Genomic DNA, 20843 nt, shown 5'->3' on the forward strand with positions numbered 1-20843 from the left:
GCAAGTTAAGATTTTTGCGATTAAGTTGTGTCTTTGTATTTGTTTTGGGTTGGATCTGCACATCATAATTCCGGATGTGAATGAAAATACATTCCCCCCAAAAAGCTGATGGGTTGCATGAATATCAAATGAGAGATGTGCAAACATTTATTTATTAAAATGCATGACGGTGAAAAAACCTTAAATGCAGGAATGTTTTTGTCTTTCTGGCATTCCTCCAACACAGACAAAAACAAAAAGCTGTTTTACCTATTTTCAGTGAGTGTCGTTTTTTTCTGGGTTTTTGCGTAGAGCCTTGATTTGAGGTGAGTCAAACTAATAATTCTTTGTACTTTTTTACTTTGGCAAGATTTTTTTTAGTTTAAAAATTTTTTTTTTTACATACATTTAAGAATGTGCACCGGTCTCAACAAAGCCTTTTTTCTTTTCAAAATATATGATCAACCCAATGAGTGAATGTCCTCTTTGACAGAAAGCCCTCTGTGGTGCAGAGCTAATTGGAGTAATTTGCTGTTTTTGCTGATTGTGGCACACTCACAGGACTGGGAGGAGAACTCCCTTTTCCCCTCCCCAACGCCGAATGACCTATCCAAAGGCACACCGTCAGCCCGCATACTACTAAACTCAGAAACCCCCACTGGCTGTTCCGTCTCTGTTTGTCTCCCAAGTTTTGCTTTTGACATGGTCACATGGTCTGGAAACCGTTATGGAAAAGTTCCATCACATGATGGATGACACAGATGTGGCTGAAAAGATTTGTTGTTTCTGTAACTGAAGATGGTGGCGTTTGTATTTCATTGGTGTTTATATTTCATACTAAAACTCTTTCAGGCTCTGGATTATTTTTTTCAATTTTGAATTTTCCATATTACTGTCAATTTAAAGAAGTGAAACTTTTTTTCTAGATGCAAATGTCTGGTATGTTGTGTGTACATGTTTGTTTTTTTCTGTTGCACAAAAAGCATGTGCTGCATTCTTAGTCTGCCCATCGTGTAAATTGTGTGTCTGCAATCAGACCAAGAATTGGGTAACATCAGATGCTTCGATTTCATCAACTGTTTGATGAGCTGTCCCTATGATTTATTTAGCATGAGGGGAAGAGTCTTGGATAACAGTCTGAGGCATCAAATATTTGGTGGGTTTGAGTCTCTTAAAAAGGTTTTGTAGATTTCAAATTCATTTATATTTATACAATAAAGTTTTTTCCCCCCTCCGATTAAAATGCATTGAATCTGCAGTTTGTGTATTGAGTGTTGTGTTAGTTTTCACAGTGGAGCTGTGTCAGACCTGAGCATAGAAGATTATGAAAGGAATTAATATGTCTGATTCCTCTTGAGGCCAACTTCACCAGGGTCTGAACATTCTGTGCTTTTCTCCCATAAAGAGCGCAAAATCTGACTGAGTTAAAGTAACTAACGAAGGCAGCCAAATGTGGTATGTTTTAGACTAATTGGAGCAAACTAGAGTGCATCCACTATCCATGTTTGAGGCAGTATATCATGTATAAGTAAATATGAAGCTTTCCGAATTTAAAAAAAAAAAAAAAAGATGATTGTGATGACCATAAGACTCACTGAGACCAAAGCTAGTTTTACATTATTGCTGTAGTGTATGCCCCTTAACCATGAGACTCATCCTTAAAGACCAGTCCCTTGCTTCTGTTGTAGATGGAAGCAACGATTGCCATTTTCAGGGAACTTCAGCATCTCAGCCCAATTGGCCATTGCTCAGTGCTCGGGCTTATGGGGGAATAATGTGGTTTGGATGTATTAATTCCTTAAATGGGGAGATTGGCAGCATGGTGTACAGCAGTTGTTCCCACATTTGACAGCCCATTTAATGAGTGAATACATTTTCTATGTCCCATCTTTACTGAAAATGTGGCCTAAAACATGAATTTAACTAGATGTGAATTCTTATGGAAGTATGTAATACACCCCAAATTACTTTTTTAAATCAATCTCCCAGCCCACCACTGACTGACAGTTTGGGGACTACTGGCGTACAGAATATTCTGCTTTTTTGGGAATGTTTTTTTTTTGCCATGAATTGTCTCGGTGCCTTTTGGGACTGCAAATGCAGTGACATGTGCATGTTAACCATTCTGTTTGCATACTAAAAGGAATTACTTAGTCACAAATATTAGCCAGATTTTCTGAAATCTGAAGCTGTCCCAAGTGCTTCCATGCAAAACGTGCTGTGTTTGTCTTGTTATTGCTTTTGGTCATCGTTTCACCGTTTCTTTTCCTTCATTTCTCCTGTCCCACTGAAAGCGTGGAGCCTTTCCCATTCCCTTCACCTAACTCATCCTCGTAATCGCTACCTTTTCTCTTTCTGTTGTTTCTCGTCTTCCTTTTTGTCTTTGTGTGTTCCGGTCTCCGTCGTTACAGGTATTTCTTTCCCCCTCTGGACCCACCCTGGGCTGGGTCAAGGTGTGCCAACCTCCTGCCTCCTCCGTCGCTCATCGAGCAGGCCTGCGACGACGATGCCCCCAGCCCACAGCCACACCAGCTGCGGAGACGCCACACCTTGACCCCCTTGGCAGAAAGTGAAGGGGAATAATTAGGTTCATCGTTAATAAATGTAGACATTAATTCTGGCTTCGCTCATTCAAAGCTTCTCATGTATCAGCCCTGCATTTCCCTTCAGAGTTTCCATGATTTTAATTGGTTCCTTTACTGAAAACCACCCTAATTGTTGGCTGGACCGCAACAGCGGGGCCAGCCCTACAAACGTGAATGTCTTTGAGTCACTGACTGACTGACTGAGTGTTGAAGTTACACCATTGGTTGGCCGAGTTATGAAGTTACACCATTGGTCGGCCGGATCACATGTGTTAGGTCCAGTCATATAATAGGTTTTAACCTGGTTTCTGAGTATCCACCCCCCAAATTTACATTTTTTCTGGAGTACCCAAGTCCATTAATCCTTTAAATATCAAGCTGAGGTTGTCTTTGCTACCTCTGAAACATGCAGAGCTGCATGGCCCCTGCAATGAGGCCTGCACTTCCTGTGCAGCTGGCGCATTCCAACTACTTGAGTCCAATGTGACAGAATAGTTGCTAGTCCATGATAAGTTGGCAGTACCATGTAAACTGAAACCATGCCTAGGCATTGCTTTATACAGGGCTACCAACCACAGTTGTCACTGGCACAGCTGGGATAAGATTCCTACTGCTTTAGCTGGACACCAACTGACAGTGTTTTATCCCCCATAACTTTGTGAAGGCTGCTCTTTGGTAGCTCTTCTCTTGCATGTTTTAAGTTGGAGTAGCTCCCTCAAATTAATGAGTTGTTTTCGCCATCAGATGGCAAAAGGTACGGACAATTGAATGCACCAAATTTATCTGTCTAAACTATTCCTGTTTTTGTTCTTATTATCAAGTAAAGAAATTATACCACCTAACTGCATTGCAGTTATTGTATTATTTTAAGCTGTAAGTGAAGCCTTGAATTTAGTCTGAATGTTAATTGTATATTATTTTTGAGGCCATAAGCATGTTACTTGATTATGCTCTTTGAAAGTTTTTCTATATGAGATAAATGCTAAAGTGTAGCCTGCACTTTGGATTCCAGTGATAAAATGTCTCATGTTTAAAATGCTGATATTCTGAAATGTTTTCCAGCACTGACCAATAGCTTATTAAAAAAGGGCGCGTGTCAATAGTATTTTGTGATAATGATGTGTTGAATTACAACCTATTGAAGACAGAGCTAAAGTTTCGTACTTAACACACCAAAATACAGAGGCAAATGAATGACTATTACCGTCCCCCGTCCCCCCCCAGTGCAACTCAACTCAATGTTTTGCAGACTCACATGGACAAATATAAAGAATGATTCACTGACATGGTATAAGTTACTCTTCCTGAATAATCCAGAGAATATTTCTGTCTCGTGGTTCCCCTTTCCACATAACAATGTACTTTATACATTTTGACATGCACTAAACAAGCAACGATGCAATAAGCAAAAGCATACTTTTATATATAAAAGTATAAAACATACGCAGCTATTCAGCTAAACATTACTTGTAAACCGAACCTCTTGTGGGGTGGGGTTTAAAGCAGCTGTTAAGCTTTAGCCAGATAAAACAAATGGGCTATGCTCATTTGGGCTCTCACCGAAATGGAATTGCTGAGTGTCAGGATTCTGAACGGCTATTAATTCTGTAACAAGTGTCCTACAGAATGATAAGCATGTGCATAGTTTCAGCACGCAAGACTGCAGGGTGTGTGCGCGCAGCTTTCAGTGTAAAGGGAAATTATGTTTTTGTTACCACGTGGCTACTTGCCAGCGTTCACTCTTGAAATATCGTTAAACTTGCATTAACTCGTGTTTCTTGATTATACATGTAATCACCACATTTACGCCAGGAGCAGTATTAACGATGTTGGTACAGTATTGGCTATTTCAAAAATGGCTTGGTCGTATACACAAGCTACTGTAAATTGACAGAAAAAACGACCAATTAGACTACATATTTTATGACTTCTTACATTTTTGAATCCAATGAAATTACGGCTTTCGCGTGTTCTCCCGCCTACTTAAAGTGACGACTGGAGGCGGGCTTCCTGTGAATTATCCTACCGGATAGTTCTGAACCCTTGAGTGGGCAATGCTCTGGTTTGTTTCGATCAGTATGCAAAGCTGATAACTGGAAGAGAGAAAGCCGCTATAGTTTGAAGTTTTGGCGGTTGAAAAGTGGACTATTCTCAACTATATTAAAAGAAACAGTCTTTATATATTTATTTAGCTATAAATATATCTCGTGCATGTATTACTCAAAACAACTTCAAACAGTAGTCTTTTTCCACTTAAAATAGCTAGCTAGCTAGCAGTTTCCAAGCTAGCTAAGTTAGCTGACTAGTAGTGGCGTTGCAAACAGTAGAGCGAATCTGGAGTTTGTCATAATTGAACTTCTTTCTGGACGGAGTGGAAAACAAGGTACGTCCATAAAAACGGAACATGAACTTTTATGGAGGTGTCAGTGGTTGCTAAACCATCCATGTTCTCTTTCAAGCTTGCAAAGTTATATTTTTGGCCAGCTAATGTTTGCTGTTTGGTAGCATTTTGAGAAAGTTGAGATGTTGGCTAATTCGTCAGCTAATGCTAACTGTCTGAGCTAACTCTTCCTGCGACGATAAAACCCTGCTCAAATCGAATGGCTTTGTTAAAGCCTTGTAGCACTGAATACTTTGTATTTTGTTGACTTTATTTGTGTAGGTTGCGCAAGACCAAAACACAGAAAAGTTTGGAAACTATGTATTAATTACGCTGTTGCTGTTGTTAAACTTTCCGTTATATTTAGCCAGGTTATGTTTATCATCATTACGTTGCCTGTTGGACCAATCGAGCTCCCTAGCTTAGTTAATAAATACAATCAAGTTGCGTTAGCTAGCTAGCTAGCTAGCCGACGTTAGCCAATTTAACCATACCCAACGTTTACCAATGGTTTCCAGCAAACACTCATAACTTTAACGCTAAATAGGAAGGTTGTAACTAACACCTACCGATTTCGCCTTTTGCACACAGCTGTCAAGCTCGCAACATAACCTGAACTGATAGAAACACCACAACTTTTTTCTGTGTTTTCTGTGCTGGGTTTCTGCTCTTATTTATTAGAATGGTCATTTGTATGCCTGATTATTCTTTTTTTTTTTTTTAACAAAATTGTTTACGATGAATTAACAGATTAACTCTGCCTTCGCCTATTTTGTAGATAGCTTCTATTTTCTACCATCTATGCCTTGGGTTTGTGTATAAATATATACAATAAACACAAACACAAGACATGGTAGGATAATAGAAAATAAAATATATAAATGCGGTTTGGATGTACGTGGGACTACATGCTGCTCGCAATTTTAATGAAATTCTTTGCATGGGAAAATCTTTATTGTACTCATCACATGTTAAACAAATGTTATGCATATTATGGGTACATAACTATAGGATATAGCACATACTTGATGAAGTTTTTACTTTTTAAGTTTGAGGGTAACTTTCATCACTCTTTATTCGTATTGAGTCAAGCTGCATGTTTATGGTATGTTGAATGAGGGCTGATTTTAAGTGTTATCATTGGGCACAGTCGCCTTATTTCCCCCATTGGATGATGATGTCCAGCAGGTGAACTGGAGCCAGCGGGCCCAAAATGACAGAGAGCTTCCACAACATTGAAGATGAGCCCTTCCCCAGCTTCCTGTCGGCCTCGCTCGGTAGCGGCAACGGCACTCTGGGGAACGTGACACTGGGCTCCAGGCTGGGGGTGCCCGTGGCCGCCTCCACCGTGGCTAAAATTAGAGCCGGAGCTGACAACAGGTGGGGCCGCGCCGCCCGCGAGCGCCTCTCCCGTCCCGTAGCTCTTCACGGGGGTTCTCTTCCTGTCCTGGCCCAGAAACGAGGCCTCCGATGCCCTCATTTCCCTTTTGGTGGACAGCAAATACAAACTACTGTGGAAGTGTGGGGTGGGGGGCTGTATTTCATGTAGCAAGATTACTGGGTTAGCTGGATAACTGCACTGAGTAAAACCTGGCACAGCTCTTTTTACTTCAGTCCGTGTTCCAGATTTGGGAGGGTTCTGGGCTTTTACTCTACTTTACTGAAGCAGTTATCTGGCTAACTCTGTAATCATGCATTGTGAAACAGGGCCCTGGAGGAAAACGCTGATGACAGGAAAAAAAAAATACAAGTGTATGGCTCTAATTAAACCAAAGCTGGTTATGCTTTTAGCTGGCTCATGCTGTGGTAGTTCATGTAAGCTAAAGACAGCAAGCAGCTGAACAATAATATTTATGATTATAATAATCTTATCGTGCTCCTTTATTACAGTAGTTGGAGAGTTCCATAGCTTGGCATGAGAATAGAAAGAAACCTCTCCACTCTTTGTACTTTATCATTGGAACTACTGCAGATCTGAGGTGTGCTGATATTTCATTAAGAGAATGATGATGTACTTGGGTGCTAAGTCATTTAATGCTTTGAAAACAAGTAAGATAACCTTGAAAGCAGGTCTATAATGACCACATAGCCAGTGTAAATTTGTCAAAACTGTTTTAATATGTGCTGTATTTTTGTTTTGTCAGAATACATGCTGCTGCATTTTGTGCTAATTGTCACTGAGTTATTTTGAAGAGTGGAGGCTAGATAGACTAGTGCATTGCAGTAGTCTATCCTTCTGGTATGATGTATTGCTACAGTGTACTAATTTCCTTGTATTGGCATCAGATGTTCTGGTGATACAAATATACTTTTATAACGGTCTTCATGTGGGATTGAAAGTTGAAATTAGCATCTATATTTATGCTTAGGTTTCGTGCTACCGTTTTTGTGTTTATGGCCGGTGGCTCTAATTTGGGAATTTATGAGATTTTCTCATAAACTCCCAAATTAGAGCCATATCAAAGTAAAATTTATGGACTGATAGATCTTGTAGAATCTTGAGTGATATAAATAAGGTAACAGTTTGTGGGTTGTCACTTAAGAGTGGTTACATTTTTAAACAATTTTCATTAAGTTTAAAAAAAAAAAAATGCTGCTCCATAAGTACACCCATTTTTTTTCACTAAATTGAGACATAATGCGGCGTTGAAGAATCTGTGTTTGAGACTCCTGGTGTGATAGAAAAATATTTGGATATTAATAACGGTGCATCCATCCATTCATGTTTGCAGGATATCTGATATCCAGGCATCTTATCTGGAGGATGGGCAGCTCTCGCTGGTCAACTCTCAGTCCTCCAGTGGACAGAGGGGACAGTTCGCCCTGAGTTTCAAAGATGACCTGTGAGTGTCCATGCGCAGTCACATATCAAGTAATTCTTTGAAGTGGTACTAAGAAGACTGAAAACACAGTAATTGTAATTAGTGTGCATGTATGGCGAAACATATGCATGCATGTGTCAGACCTGGGTCAGGTAACTATTTGAAATACCATATTATAGGAAGTATTTATTTTCAGCAATATCCAGAAGATAAGTCTTCTTTGATTGTACGTTTGTTAGTAACATGTATTAGAATCCATATTAGCAATGTTTTTTATTGGAAAATGTGAGTGCTTTCAAATTTTACTGGAATGTGAAGACTCCAGAGTATTTTAAATATATATTTGACCCAGATCTGTTTTTTATTTTTATTAAAAAATTTTTTTTTGTGTGAATGTTTTTCCATACCCTGTATTATGTGCAGTTATGAAGCCATTGTAATTCATATAACGGAACAATAAGTGGTTAAATCGATGGATCAAATATTACTGTGTGTGTGCATGTGTTTAAACATGCCTTTATATATATTATATAATTTTTTTCTAAACTCCTCATAGGGATGGTGCGGACGACTTCATTGCTGCTCACCGTTTGTCAGACATGCTGGTTAAAATCCACCTGGATGAGGGGGAGTCCACTGCCAGGCTCAAAGCGCCCCCACAGGGCTCTCCCCTGCACGCAGACCCCCCTGCCCAGCGTGCTTCTGAGCACGGGGACGGTACGCAGCGCCCGGCTCACCGTCAGCCTGGCGGACTGCAGTCAGCCAGTAGGCCCCTGTCGGTGGACTTGTTTTTTGTCTTTAGCCTACCTATCAGCACATTTTTCGTTCTTTATTAAGTTTGCGTATGACAGCAGTGCTGAGGTTTCCCTGCTGAGTTCATGATAAACTGCTGTGTTTCGTTTTCCCCAGAATGTTTCCTGTGTTTGTTTTTGTTATCCAGGGAAGTAAAGAAACAGACCGTATGGAAGGGTGTTGTGTTTCATAATCAGTCCTTGGAACAGATGCTTGTTTGTGTCACTTTATTACCAACGATAATTCTTTACTTGTTGCACAACACACAATATTACGTTCCCCCTCGCATTAATTAATCAGTCAATTAATTTGTTTAAATTGACTGTGATCAAGGGAATGATGTATACATACTTGATCAGTGTCTTTTGCTTCTTATTCTAGACCTGTCAACTGGACTAATTACGTTTTCTCATCTGGGAGCTAAAGATGTCACGGCTATGAAGGTATCAGTTTGTGAATCAATGAAATGTTGAAACATCATTCAGTCCTCTTGAGACTATGGCATGTCAATTTTTATAGACGGACTGATTTAAAACTGTACTTGCGTATCAAATTTAATGCAAGTCCTCAAGCTAAATGGGTTTTTATGACCCCCCCACACACACAGGGTAAACACGCTCTCCCCGAGGTGCAGGAGGAGGGCTCGGCCAGCGACAGCGACCGCCTCAGCGGCAGCGTCTCCAGTTTTGTGGCCAATGAGAAGCTCCTGTCCGTGTACAGCCTGAACAGCGACGCCACAGGTGGGCCCAGTCTCCGCCTCCAGCTCGACGATGTGTCATTACACCAGAGCCCTCAATCGCTCTCTCTCTCAGGAGAGACATGGTCTAACAGAGCGGAGCATGTTACACTGTTTTTTAGCTGATAGATTTTATGCTGCAGACTGCAGGCACTGTAAATAGTTTGCATGTTGTGATTGATCCGTTCATTTGCAAGCCGGAGGCAGAATGCATGTCAACTCACGAATGGCTTCTATTTCAAATGTAATAAACCAGACGTAAATGTTATTTACACTGTGTCTAAAATTCTAGCCTCGTCACAGAGTGATTTAAAAAATAATAATAAATGACAACAATTTATCACAAAAAAAGGTGACTCGCTTGCTTTTGACCAGGGTGCATTATTTCTTTCTGAACCTTTGGGTGTGGAGCTGGGTGCATTTTGGCTCTGGAGTTTTCAGGTTTGTGCTAAGCTTCATGCTTTTCAGTGAGGTTTTGGTCTGCGTGGTTTTGAGGCTTCTGTGAGCAGTATGACCCTCTCCCGGCTCTGTTCTGAAATGTGTAATATGAGTCTGATGTGCTTTTTGTCCTGCAATGATTCACCGCTGTGCGGCGTGTGATTTGTCACGCGCCTGCGGCCTTCAGACGATGACATCGACGTGGACCAGCTGCAGGACGACGAGCTGGAGCTGTACTTCAACAAGCTGGTCCCGCCCGCCATGCAGAGGGGGCGGGTCGAGGGGCAGGAGATCCCTCCCACTGTGAGTCTGTCCGTCTCGTGGTCGCCATGCGACGGGGGTGTGGGGGGGGAGGGGGGGGTTGATCTATCTGCCTCATTAATATTAAGCACATAATCATTACCTCCTCTTTCTCAATTTATGTCATTTCAGGTTTTTACATGTCCGTTTCTTTTTTGCTTCTTGATTTCTAGGGGCAGACTGGAATTGCGGAAAATTCATCTCACCCGGGCTCTGCGGAACCTGAGAAAAACAGATACAACTTCCTGGATGATTTTGACCAGGTGGAGACATTGATGCTGTGAACTGTTCAGCCCTTTAATTCACTGTGAAAGAAAATGTTTGTGCTTGTGTGTGTGTGTGTGTGTGTGTGCGTGTGGTATGGGTGGTGAGGGGGAAGGTTGAAATTCCATCCCTGCATAACCAGTGTTGGAGGAACATGTTCCAATATTCCATTGTTCGTTATTGGATCTTTGTTTGGAATGTGGAATGCAGATGCATTGTGGCTGGGATCAACGCGATGGAGGGACAATAACACGCACGCATGCGCACACACACTCGGACACACACTCACAGACAGGGCAACGCACTCACACACGCGTGCCTGCCTCCCGGTACTGTTGAATCCCAGGGGTTTTGTAGCTGTCTCTCACGACCTCTGTCTCACCGTCGGTTTCTGGTGGCCTGCTGGGGGCAGGATGACTTCCAGATGCCGGACGTGCGGCTGGCGGCCACGGGCATGGACTCGTGCCCGGCCAGCGACGAGGAGGACACGGAGGACGAGCTGGAGGCAGCCCGCCGGCTGGGCAGCGCCAGGCCCCGCTTCCTGCTGCCCAGCACCTCCAGACAGCTGGTGAGGGCTCGCGCCGAGGGGGGGTGGGGGGTTTCTGTGGAGCTGGGCGGGGCTGGAGTCTGACTGCGTTCGCGCTTGTGGCCTCCCGCAGGTCGGGGAGAGCCATCGCCCAAACTTCCGGCCCGGCCTGGAGGGGGGCAGCTCGGACGACGAGCCGCTCCCCGCCGCCGCCCGGAACGCCACCGCCAACTCCGGCATTGAGTTCAGACGCTCGGCTGAGGGCCAGGTGATAAATCCACCAATCACAGGTAAGGAATGTGAGCACGCTGGTGCATGCCATTTATAATGCCATTTTACAGGTAGTGACCATACTTTGGGTGTTTTGTGCAAATTTTTCTTCGTTGTGTACGGAATTATCACCCTCATAGAAAAGCTTATGTTGATTATGAAGATAGATGCTTTTGGTACAATATAGTGTTAAGAAATAAAACTTTGCAAACCATAAAATTTGCATAGGTCTATCTGTGTCTGTATATTACCTTTGTGTGTTACTGACATACAGAGTCCAGTTCTGTGCTCGGTTTTAATACAAGCCCGCCTCTCCTCTGTCACCCAGGTGACGGCGGAGGGGGCGGGGACGGGAGCAGCGGGAGCGAGGAGGACGGAAACGACGGCGGCGTGTCCACCATCCCCCTGCCCCCGGGCGGCGGCCAGGCCTACGACGGTCCGCGGGGCAGCGGCGCGGGCGGGGACCAGGACGGGCACGGGGTGCCCTCTCTCCCTGCGCCCAGCAGGGCCAGTGTCCTGGGACACAGCGAGGTACGAGGCCCCGCCCCTTCCACCCCGGGGACGCTCGTACTCCGACTGTCCACGCGGAACCGGATCGGCTGCCGATGCCACGTCGATTGCTAGCGGCTAGCATCGGACGTCATAAGACGACCAGGCGTTTCCAGTGCGCACCGAAGGGTTCCCTTCCCACAGGCCCTTGAGAAATCCTTGAAAGTGCTTGATTTTGAATGGAAATTAAAGCTGGAGCAATTCAAGGTTTCCCCCGAGTGGTTAGAATTCTGCTGGCGTCTGCTGGAGACTCAGGCATATATTACGCTGTAATTACGCGCAGTCCTCACAGCAGGGATCCAGAATGCTGTGTGTTGCGTGACCTCAGCTCCCGTTTTACTCCGCATACAATCTCACTGCTAAAAGAGTGTCATGGCAGAGTGTTCAGATTCATGATCCGCATATTTGATTTGGCGTATGTTTTACACCGGATGCCCTTCCTGGCTTGGGACCGGCACTGAGAATGCACTGGCTTGCGCATCCTGGCTTGGGGTTTTTGGGAGCATTGACTGGGATACGAACCCAAGCCGCCGGCGTGGCAGGCAGGAGCTCTACCACTGAGCCACCAATGCCGCTGTTCACTTAAGCGTCTAACATGTTAAAATGTCAAAATATTACAATAACAAAAATATTAACCTTAACATGTAAAAGCTGTTCATCCTCCCGTGGAGACTTTGAAAACTGATCTTAAATTTTGCAATAGTGATACCCCGATACCTTTTTTTCGGAACCCTGAATCCAGACAAAGGAAAACCCAGTTGCTTTAGGTTAAACACAGGAGCCAGAAAGGCTGTAATGTGTGAGGGAGACCTCTTATTTGTGCCTTTCAGATGGGGGACCGCGTCGGCCCGGTGGGTACAGGAGAGGGCGGTTTCGTTGCCCCCGGCTTGGGGCCGCCCAGGCTGTCTCCTGTGAACTGGAGCATGACTCTGGACCGGCAGGAGGCCTTGGTGAGCTCTGCTAATGCGACGCTTTCTCCAGCTCCTGCAGAGGAACCGCTTTTCCACTGCCGTCACACACGCTGGGGTGCATGGGAGCGTGTCTGCGCCAGAATACAAATGCAAATGCAAATGGGCAATTCAATTTCGTTTTCATTCGACGAGCGCAAAAGCTGTGACTTAATTCAACCGAAAATGCAAAAGCCTGCTTTACATTTTCATTTCAAGGTTAAATTAAAAAAAAAAAAAAAAGGTTCCATTTTTTTTTTTTGCAATGTGAAGTGCATTGCATTCTCATTCAGTTGGAGGAAATGAGTTATACAATTAAAGATTTATTTATTGAATGATTGACTTTTCATATTAAAAAAAACGACTTACACGACTTGTAGCAGCGCGCAGTGAGGCCTGCTCAGAATGGGGGAGGTAGTTTTTATTCACGCTGAAGGTTTCGCTCGCTTCGCTGAATTCCCAGGATGCCATGGACAGCGCCGAGTCGGCCGCGGCGGCGGACGGGCCGCTGGACTCCCTCTACCTGTGGAACGGCGGCGGGCTGTGGCGGCCGCCGGACGCGCTGGGCTCCGCCCTCCTCCAGGGAACCCTCCAGAGCAGCTTCCACCTCTCCCAGGCGTTCCCGTCCCACAGCGCGAGCGCTGGCCAGGAGGAAGAGGAGGGGGCCCTGGGCCTCCGGGGCGGGCCCTGCGGCTACTCCACCGTCCCCGAGCCCTCGGACAGCAGCGGCGAGGGGGAGCCCCGGGCCGCCTCCCTCGAGGCCAAGTACCTGTCCCAGACCGCGCAGGGGGAGGAGGGGGACGACATCTGGGACCGCCCCCCGGGCAGCGCGAAGCTGGGCTTCCAGCAAGGTGAGAGCGGAGAGAGCGGTAGGCTTTAATAAGCCTCTCTGCTGAAATGATCCCTGGTCAGTGTATGATTAATTAGTTTGTTTAATTTTTAAACTGGAAAAACCACATATGCTTGGTATGATTCTGAAACCAACTAAATGGTAAATGGACTGCGTTTATATAGCGCTTTTATCCAAAGTGCTTTACAATTGATGCCTCTCATTCACCCATTCACACACACACTCACACGGCAACGGTGAAAGGCTGCCATGCAAGGTACCAATCAGCTCGTTGGGAGCAATTATGGGTTAGGTGTCTCGCACAGGGACACTACGTCACGCCCAGGGTGGGGGATCGAACCGGCAACCCTCCGACTGCCAGACAAACCGCTCTTACCTGCTGAGTTATGTCGCCCCCAAGTATTACAGTATGCTGCGCTTTTAGTAGTACAATGTGGGAGGGCTCCTGGGCTGAGTCGGGAACGCGCCAGTGCCCATAGGGCGACGCGTAACAGGTGATTGCATGGCCTCGGGTATGGGACGGTCTCTCCCCGGCTGTCTGACCGGGCTACTGTGGACTGCAAAGCCGTGGATGAAATGTCTTCCTCTGACTCGGCTCCGTGCGAGCTTGGCCGTGGGCTGAGGTGTGAGGTGAAGCGGTTGTGAACCACACGTTTCGGGGGGGGGGGTACAGCGGATGTCTTCGCTCTCCCCAGTCTGCAGTAGGGAACGTGCATGTACACCGCTACATAATAGCTAATTGTAATAGTTATTACAAATTAATTTGGGAATTAGATATATTTATCCTCACGTTGTGCCCAAATAAAATTTAAAAAAATGTAAAAAATCACTGTTACCAAATGAAACCATGTACAGTATGTGGTGTCCAAAATTGGATTGACTATAAAAAAAATGTCCCGCCTGTAGAGAAAGAAGATGAGAAAATACTAGACCAACAGGTTATACTCTCACTGTAGCGCTAGCAAAGCCAGAGCTATGCCCGCTTGCATGAAAACAAGCTCCCACAACAGCGAGTCCGGCAAAATGAGCTCAGTCTTCACAGGTTCCTCATGATAAATTCACACGCTGCTTGCTTGGCTAATTAGCAATGGGATTTTATTTTCATAGATATTCAGAAAATATAAATGTTACAATAAAAATGCTGCTCAGCTGTTTGGCATAAATAATAAATTAAAAAAATAATTTTTGTTTGTTTTTGGAACGTTATTGGATTCAGCAAAGCTAGCGTCCCGTGAGTCTGCATTAGGATGGATTGCACACCCGCTGCTGTATTATTCAGAACGCTGCTTTCCGTGCGAAGCGCTTTTTAATGGCCGACGGTTGTTTTAATAGTTAAACGGGACTGTGGGGAACCCTGCGTATCAAAGGGCCTGCTGGCTTTGTGATGCTCTCGTGTTCCCGGCTCTGAAAGCCGAAAGCGGCCAGCCTCAAGAAGATCCGTGATGAAAGCTCGGCTTCTGTGGGTGAAACCGCCAGTTCTTTCTCCTGCCTAATTTGCAATGCGCAAACTTTTTGGAACCGTTTTATTTATTTATTTTTTTATTTTTTCACACCCTTGAGTTGGCCTGCGCTCCGGAGTGTGTGGTGTGGCGGAGCAAAGTGGAGTTAAGCGTGTGGTTCAGAACATGCCGGAAAGGCTCTTAAAAGGCAAATCCAAAAGTTCTGCACGGAACATTTTAGTTACAAATTTTAAAAAGCCACTGTGACTTTTTTTAAAGAGATGGACATTTTAACTGTGTTTCTGAGGATTTAACTTTCCTTCATGACATTAAAGCTTCTCTTGTTATTGTTAGGGGGCAACGTCGCTCATAGTGTGGTCTACCAGAACGAGGAGGGCAAATGGGTGACCGACCTGGCTTACTACTCCTCGTTCGAAAAGGAGGCGGAGGTGAATTTCCCCAAAGAGGTGGCCAGCGAGTTCCAGTCGGAAGAGTTTGTTTCTGGCAGTAAGTATCGGGCCAGGGCCCAGCAATGGAGAGAAAACTGTGCTCGTGATTTTAGCCATAGACTCAGTTCCCCTGTGCCTCTAATATACAATATATATAACTAATATACACCATGGTAATCATTTTAGTCACTTTCTACTGGAATATTAGTACCTGTAGTCACGGTGAATGGTGGTGTTTCAGCTCTTTTTCTTTGTGTTTTTCCCCATTTCCTTAGTGGTCTGTCTTTTTACAGGTAATGCCATCGAAAAGATAATTGAAGATCAAGAGGAATTTGAGAAGGAGAACCAGTTCATACAGGTCGGCTGGCATTGTTACGAAAGTCATTGGTGTTGAACAGTGGAGAACTTGACACGATTTAAGTATCGCTGATGCCATTCGCGCGATGAATGGTTGTATGTATGATTGGTGAAGGAAGTGGACTTGTATAGGATGAGGGGGGGCTGTTCCTAGCTGAGGTGCTGTGGGTGTTCTTTTGAACAAGGTACTCGCTGTAGTAAAATATCCAGCTGTGTAAATTGAATTGTGAGACGCGATCTGTGTAAGCCACTCTGAATACGAGTTTCTGCTAAAAGGCGAAATATAAATATCATCTCACGGTTCAGCGCTGCCTTCTCGTGCAGCGTCGAACGGTTTTCAAGAGAAGTCAGTTCAGCTGAAGATTTCCTGTCGCTTGAAAGATATCCTCTCACTTTAACTTGGCTGAGATTTCCTATCCGTTAGCAGGTTTGTTCTCTTGGAGGATAAAGCCCCAGGGGAAGGTCTGTTGCGTGAAACAAAGCTTTTTATTTTGTCCTCAGTACAGACAACCTTTCTCGGTGTTTAGTGTGAAACACCTAGAATATTGCAAAAAACTTAAATTATTTCAAGCTCTGATTTAGCCATAGATTAGGTTAGTTAAATTACATTACAGGCATTTTAGCAGACGCTCTTATCCAGAGCGACTTACACAACTTTTACATAGCATTTTACATTGTGTCCATTTATACAGGTGGATATATACTGAAGCAATTTTGGTTAAGTACCTTGCTCAAGGGTACAACGGCAATGCCCTACCCGGGAATCGAACCTGCGACCTTTCGGTTACAAGCCCAGTTCCTTACCCACCGTCCTTTTATTTATTTATAAATGAATCCACTGCTGAATGTTCAGAGGGTGCTGTGGGGTCTCCTGTTCTAACGCTGGCTCCCCTGCTTTCTTCAGGAGGAGCAGATGGCGGCCGAGAGCCCTGGTCTGGGTCTGGGGGACACCTCGTGGAGACTCCCCAGCAGCAACCACATCCTGATGAGGGCGTCCCAGGTCTCCTCCGACTTCGAGCGGGGCAACCAGAGCTACCTGCGCCTGTCCCTGGGGGAGTTCTTCCTGCAGAGGTCCGAGGCCCTGGGCTGCCTGGGGGACAGCATGGAGGACCGCGTGAAAAGGGTCAGCACCCTCCGCCATCAACCGCCAACCTCCGCTCCAGACCCCCACGGGGGGAGGGAGCCGCTGTCACTGCAGTGCAGCTCGCGCGCACTGGGGGCTTTAAGCCGGTCTTTCTCCAGAAATGAACTTTTCCAGCGCCGCAAATTCACGCTCGCCGTTTCTCGACGGGGGCCGGCGGTTTCCCGGGAGACGAGCGTTCGCGCGGAAGCCGAAGCGGGAGCGGTGGAGAGAGAGCTCAGTTGAAGCCGGCCCCCCTCGAAAAACACGAGTTTTGAAATTTGCGGTTTGGAAGTTCATTTCCGGGCTTTGACTGGGATTTTTTTCCGTCCGCCGCTCGACGCTAGAGGCTGGAGTTAACCCCTGCTTGGGCTGCGGCGCGAACGCTGGTCTCCCGCTAAACCGCCACCCCCCCTAAGTCGGTTTGAGAAACCGCCCTGAAGCTGGCGCTCAGTACTTTAACCGGGGATCTGAGCTTAATCTAGAGCGAGATTAGATTAAGCTCCGGGCGTTTGATCAAAGGCCTTGTTCCTGATATCCGAATGCTGTAGCGCCCTGCCCTCCTTTGTGTCTTCTTGAGTACCCGACTGTCTCCCGGATGAGTGCTCGTCAGTACGCAGAGGGGGTGGGCTGCTGGCTGTGTGTGCATGTGAATGAGGGTGATTGGATCACATCATAATGTTTAACCCCCCCCCCCCTTTCCAGCCCTCTTTCGGCTACGTCATCACCTCCCCTGAGAAGAGGGAACCCTTTGCCCTCATCCGGCCCTCAGACTTCTCCTCCAGGGGCAGCTCCGTGCACAGCGACACCCTCCTCAACAGCGACGCGGACGACACCATGAACCCAGGTGAGCCTACCTGTTCCCCTGCCTGGACCTTCCCGTTGTTTCTTCTGTCTGTCGTTCGCTTTAAAGGGTGACTACACTGGGTGGGGAGGATAAACAAAAAATAAATTAAGCACATCGCTCGCTTCCTTTTTACAGATTTCTTTCTTTTTTTATCATGTTGCGTGTTGCTTTGTTGTTCGTAAACACGGACCACAGCCTTTTAAAAAAAAAAAAAGAAAAAAAAAAGTGAATCTGGAAATTTCAAACTCTGCTTTCCTGCTCCGTCGTGCTCTCGTTCCGTCGGCGTCGCTGTAAGCCTTTCGCTAGTACCCGGCCCTTCAGGTGATGTCCTTAGTCCTCAATGGCGAGCCTCAGTCAGTTTGTGTTTGTGTATTTCATGCCCTGTCCATCTCTGTCCCCGCAGAGGAGCTGAACAAGACGGCGGAGAGGTCGTCTGAAAGGACGGAGCACAAAGAGGACGAGAAGCCCGCTGCCCCCGAGAAGGAAGAAGCAAAGGTCAGTACCGAGGACTTTCCGTTCTGCACTAATTCGGACGTGGTGTGTTTTGGGAAGAAGCGTATTGCCGTTTGGTTAAGTGTCGTATGCATGAGACGGAGCACGTTAGTTCTGTTGAATGGCGAACGGTCTATCGAGGATAAAAAATGCATTGCGGTTCGATTGAACAGTGCTCAGTTTTGTGTACCGCACCACAGACCCATGACAGTGTTTAGTCGATTCATGTTATACAACTTTTTGAGCTCGGCCGTCTCCGGGAGACAGAAGTCCCTGCCTCTGAACAAACGGTCCAACCGAATGGCTTTCTGTACAGCTTTAAACTTTTCATACGCTTTCATAAAAACATGCTTCAGAAGAGAGCTCTTGTCTGATTAGATTTTGGTTGGGAAAGAAGCTGGAAAGCCTGTCTTGTTTTCCATTCATTTCTCTTTTTGTCCTTTCGTTCAGCACCCCCCGGCCCTCGCCCTCGAGCCCCAGAGCGCCCCCGCCGGGAGCGGCGACTCCCCCAACAGCAGCAACGACCTGCTGCTGAGCATCAGCACCATTGCCACCGCCATCGCCGACGCCTCGCTCAGCTCCGACCCCGCCCAGCTGGCCGCCATGATCATGGAGCTGTCCAAGAAGAACCGCGACAAGGGCCGGCGCCCGGCCGCCACCGCCGACCGGAGCGCCCTGCTGGAGGCGCTGCAGAGGAGCGCCGCGTCGTCGGGGGCGGCGGGGGCGGAGCCCAGCGCCCTCGACATGGAGAAGTACCTGCGCCGGGCCGAGACCTCGGGCAGCGACAGCGACTGCTCCGCCTCCCGCCACAGCTTCGACATCCTGGGCTGGGCCGACGGGAGCTCCGCCGCGTCCACCCTGCGCGCGAGCCACGCCGCCGCCGCCGCGGCGCCCCCTGCTGGGAAGGAGGACCCGGAAGCGTGGCGGAAAGAGAGGAAGAGCTCGGCGGCGGCCCCGCCTTCGAACGCGCGGCCCGGTGGGGGGGCCGGCAGGAAGCCCGAGGCGAGACGCAGCTCCATCCCGCGCCCCAAGGCCAGCTGCGGTCCCGCCGCGTCCGCCAACGGCAGCAGGAGGTCTGTCGGGGCGGGGCAGGCCCCCCATTCCGCCAATTCTGCGCTAGCGAGTAAACCTGTGCCGGCTCAGAGCCGTCCAGAGCAGGGGGCCCCCGGCCCTGCGGTCTCAAACAGGGGCGGCTCCCAGGCACCGCCGGCCAGCGGGGGCGTGGCCCCCAGCCCGACCCCTGTCCCTGTCCCCACCCCCCGATCGGTCGTGCCGGAAGAACCCGCCTCCGTCCCCAGGACCTACCCTCGCCCGCGGGACCTGCCCTCAGGACCGCCCCCCAAAAGCCCCGCTCCTAATCCCTTCTGGCAAGGGAATGATGGGCGTGAGGGGGCGGGGCCCAGCACAGCCAATCGAGAGCCGCCTGGCCACAGCGCTGTGGAAAAGCATGTGGGCTTTACCCCATATGGCCACCTGCCTTCAGCTCAAAGCAAAGCCGGTGAGTGCCGTGTGCTTTTATCAGTGTGTGGTGAAGGCCTCTTCCAGTGTGCCTGTTTCATTTCCTTTTCAGTATACAAGGACTACAAATTATGCTTTCTGCTCATTTCATTTCAGCAGTGGGGCTCATGTAGTTAGTGTTTTTCTGTAGACCATGGTCTTCAGCATTGTCAGAGCCCTTTTTTTAAAAATAAAACCAAAAAGGGGTGTACTAAATGTCACACTCTAACATAAGCGAACCCTAGGGCAGGGGTTCCCAACCTTTTTTGGCTCAGGACCCCAAATCTAGGTCTTCTTACAACCCCTAGGGTTGGGCCGATGGAAACATTTTCAAACCGGTTTGATATTAAGCCAAATACCAGACCGGACTGGTAATACCGAACTTTACCACTAGGCGTCGCACGTGACTCAGCCGATCCCGAGTGGAACATAATGAGAGCCCATGAATGAGAGTGTAGCGGCTTTACCGTTGTCAAGCGAAACTTTGGTTGGTAGTTCTATTTGGACCGTTGTTATGCAAGAACTCTAGTTGGTAGTTTGTAGTTCTATTTGGTTGATAAGCAAAAACCTCTGGTCGTTAATTCTATGAAAACAATCATGCTATCAAGAAAATATAGTTCCTTCTCGTTTTATACCATACAATTAGCACCAATTGTGGTCTTTTTTGTCATTACATTATTTAATAAAACTGCATGAAACTATAAGTAAATCAAATTAATCTCCCTAGCACTGTCTTGCTTTTTAAATAGTGTGGTCGCGCAGTGTATACATAACGTCTTTCTAAGACCCTCTGAAACGGGTTTTGAATGCCAGCTAGCTTTATGATATGTTCGCCGTCACTTGTCACCTAACCAATATTAAAATATTAGAATGGTCTCACGGCATGCTTGTTATCCCGGCTAGCTAGCTAACTATTGAATTGTATTCAAAACAGCGGTTACTATAAACTCAATTGTTCACAAACATACGGATGAAAATGCGTCCGTAGCCATGAGTTAAATGCGTAACGCCTATTCTACTGTCCAAATAAGGGGCGATTCCGATTTGTAAAGCTAACAGTAACTAGAAATGTGATTCAACGTTGCCATCAATTGTGAAATTGAACATTGAAAACGGGAGGGGATGTAACAACAATCCAAAAGCGAAAGTTGCTGTTTAAACTGCTTTAGAATGCTGGATTTTGTAGCACATTGATTTTAGAACT

At 46.6% G+C, this 20843-nt stretch overlaps 1 protein-coding gene and 1 non-coding gene across 2 annotated transcripts in view; one reads left to right on the plus strand and one right to left on the minus strand.

Moving 5' to 3' along the window:
* cep192 (centrosomal protein 192) overlaps positions 1-20843 on the plus strand; it is a 61435-nt gene that overhangs the window by 10918 nt on the left and 29674 nt on the right. Inside the window, exons 9-27 of the mRNA XM_064334551.1 lie at positions 2391-2559; positions 6137-6324; positions 7677-7787; positions 8323-8483; positions 8940-9001; positions 9166-9298; positions 9920-10035; positions 10206-10295; positions 10709-10864; positions 10956-11112; positions 11421-11623; positions 12472-12591; positions 13052-13439; positions 15232-15384; positions 15620-15684; positions 16588-16806; positions 17509-17650; positions 18054-18145; positions 18593-19640. Of these exons, the coding sequence (XP_064190621.1) occupies positions 2391-2559; positions 6137-6324; positions 7677-7787; positions 8323-8483; positions 8940-9001; positions 9166-9298; positions 9920-10035; positions 10206-10295; positions 10709-10864; positions 10956-11112; positions 11421-11623; positions 12472-12591; positions 13052-13439; positions 15232-15384; positions 15620-15684; positions 16588-16806; positions 17509-17650; positions 18054-18145; positions 18593-19640 (3773 nt within the window). The remainder of the gene's footprint in view (positions 1-2390; positions 2560-6136; positions 6325-7676; positions 7788-8322; positions 8484-8939; positions 9002-9165; positions 9299-9919; positions 10036-10205; positions 10296-10708; positions 10865-10955; positions 11113-11420; positions 11624-12471; positions 12592-13051; positions 13440-15231; positions 15385-15619; positions 15685-16587; positions 16807-17508; positions 17651-18053; positions 18146-18592; positions 19641-20843) is intronic.
* On the minus strand, positions 12143-12213 carry trnag-gcc (transfer RNA glycine (anticodon GCC)). The gene has a single exon. It is a non-coding gene; the product is annotated as a tRNA-Gly (tRNA).

This window comes from Anguilla rostrata, chromosome 1 (assembly GCF_018555375.3).
Source record: "Anguilla rostrata isolate EN2019 chromosome 1, ASM1855537v3, whole genome shotgun sequence".
Classification (NCBI taxonomy): Eukaryota; Metazoa; Chordata; class Actinopteri; order Anguilliformes; family Anguillidae; genus Anguilla; species Anguilla rostrata.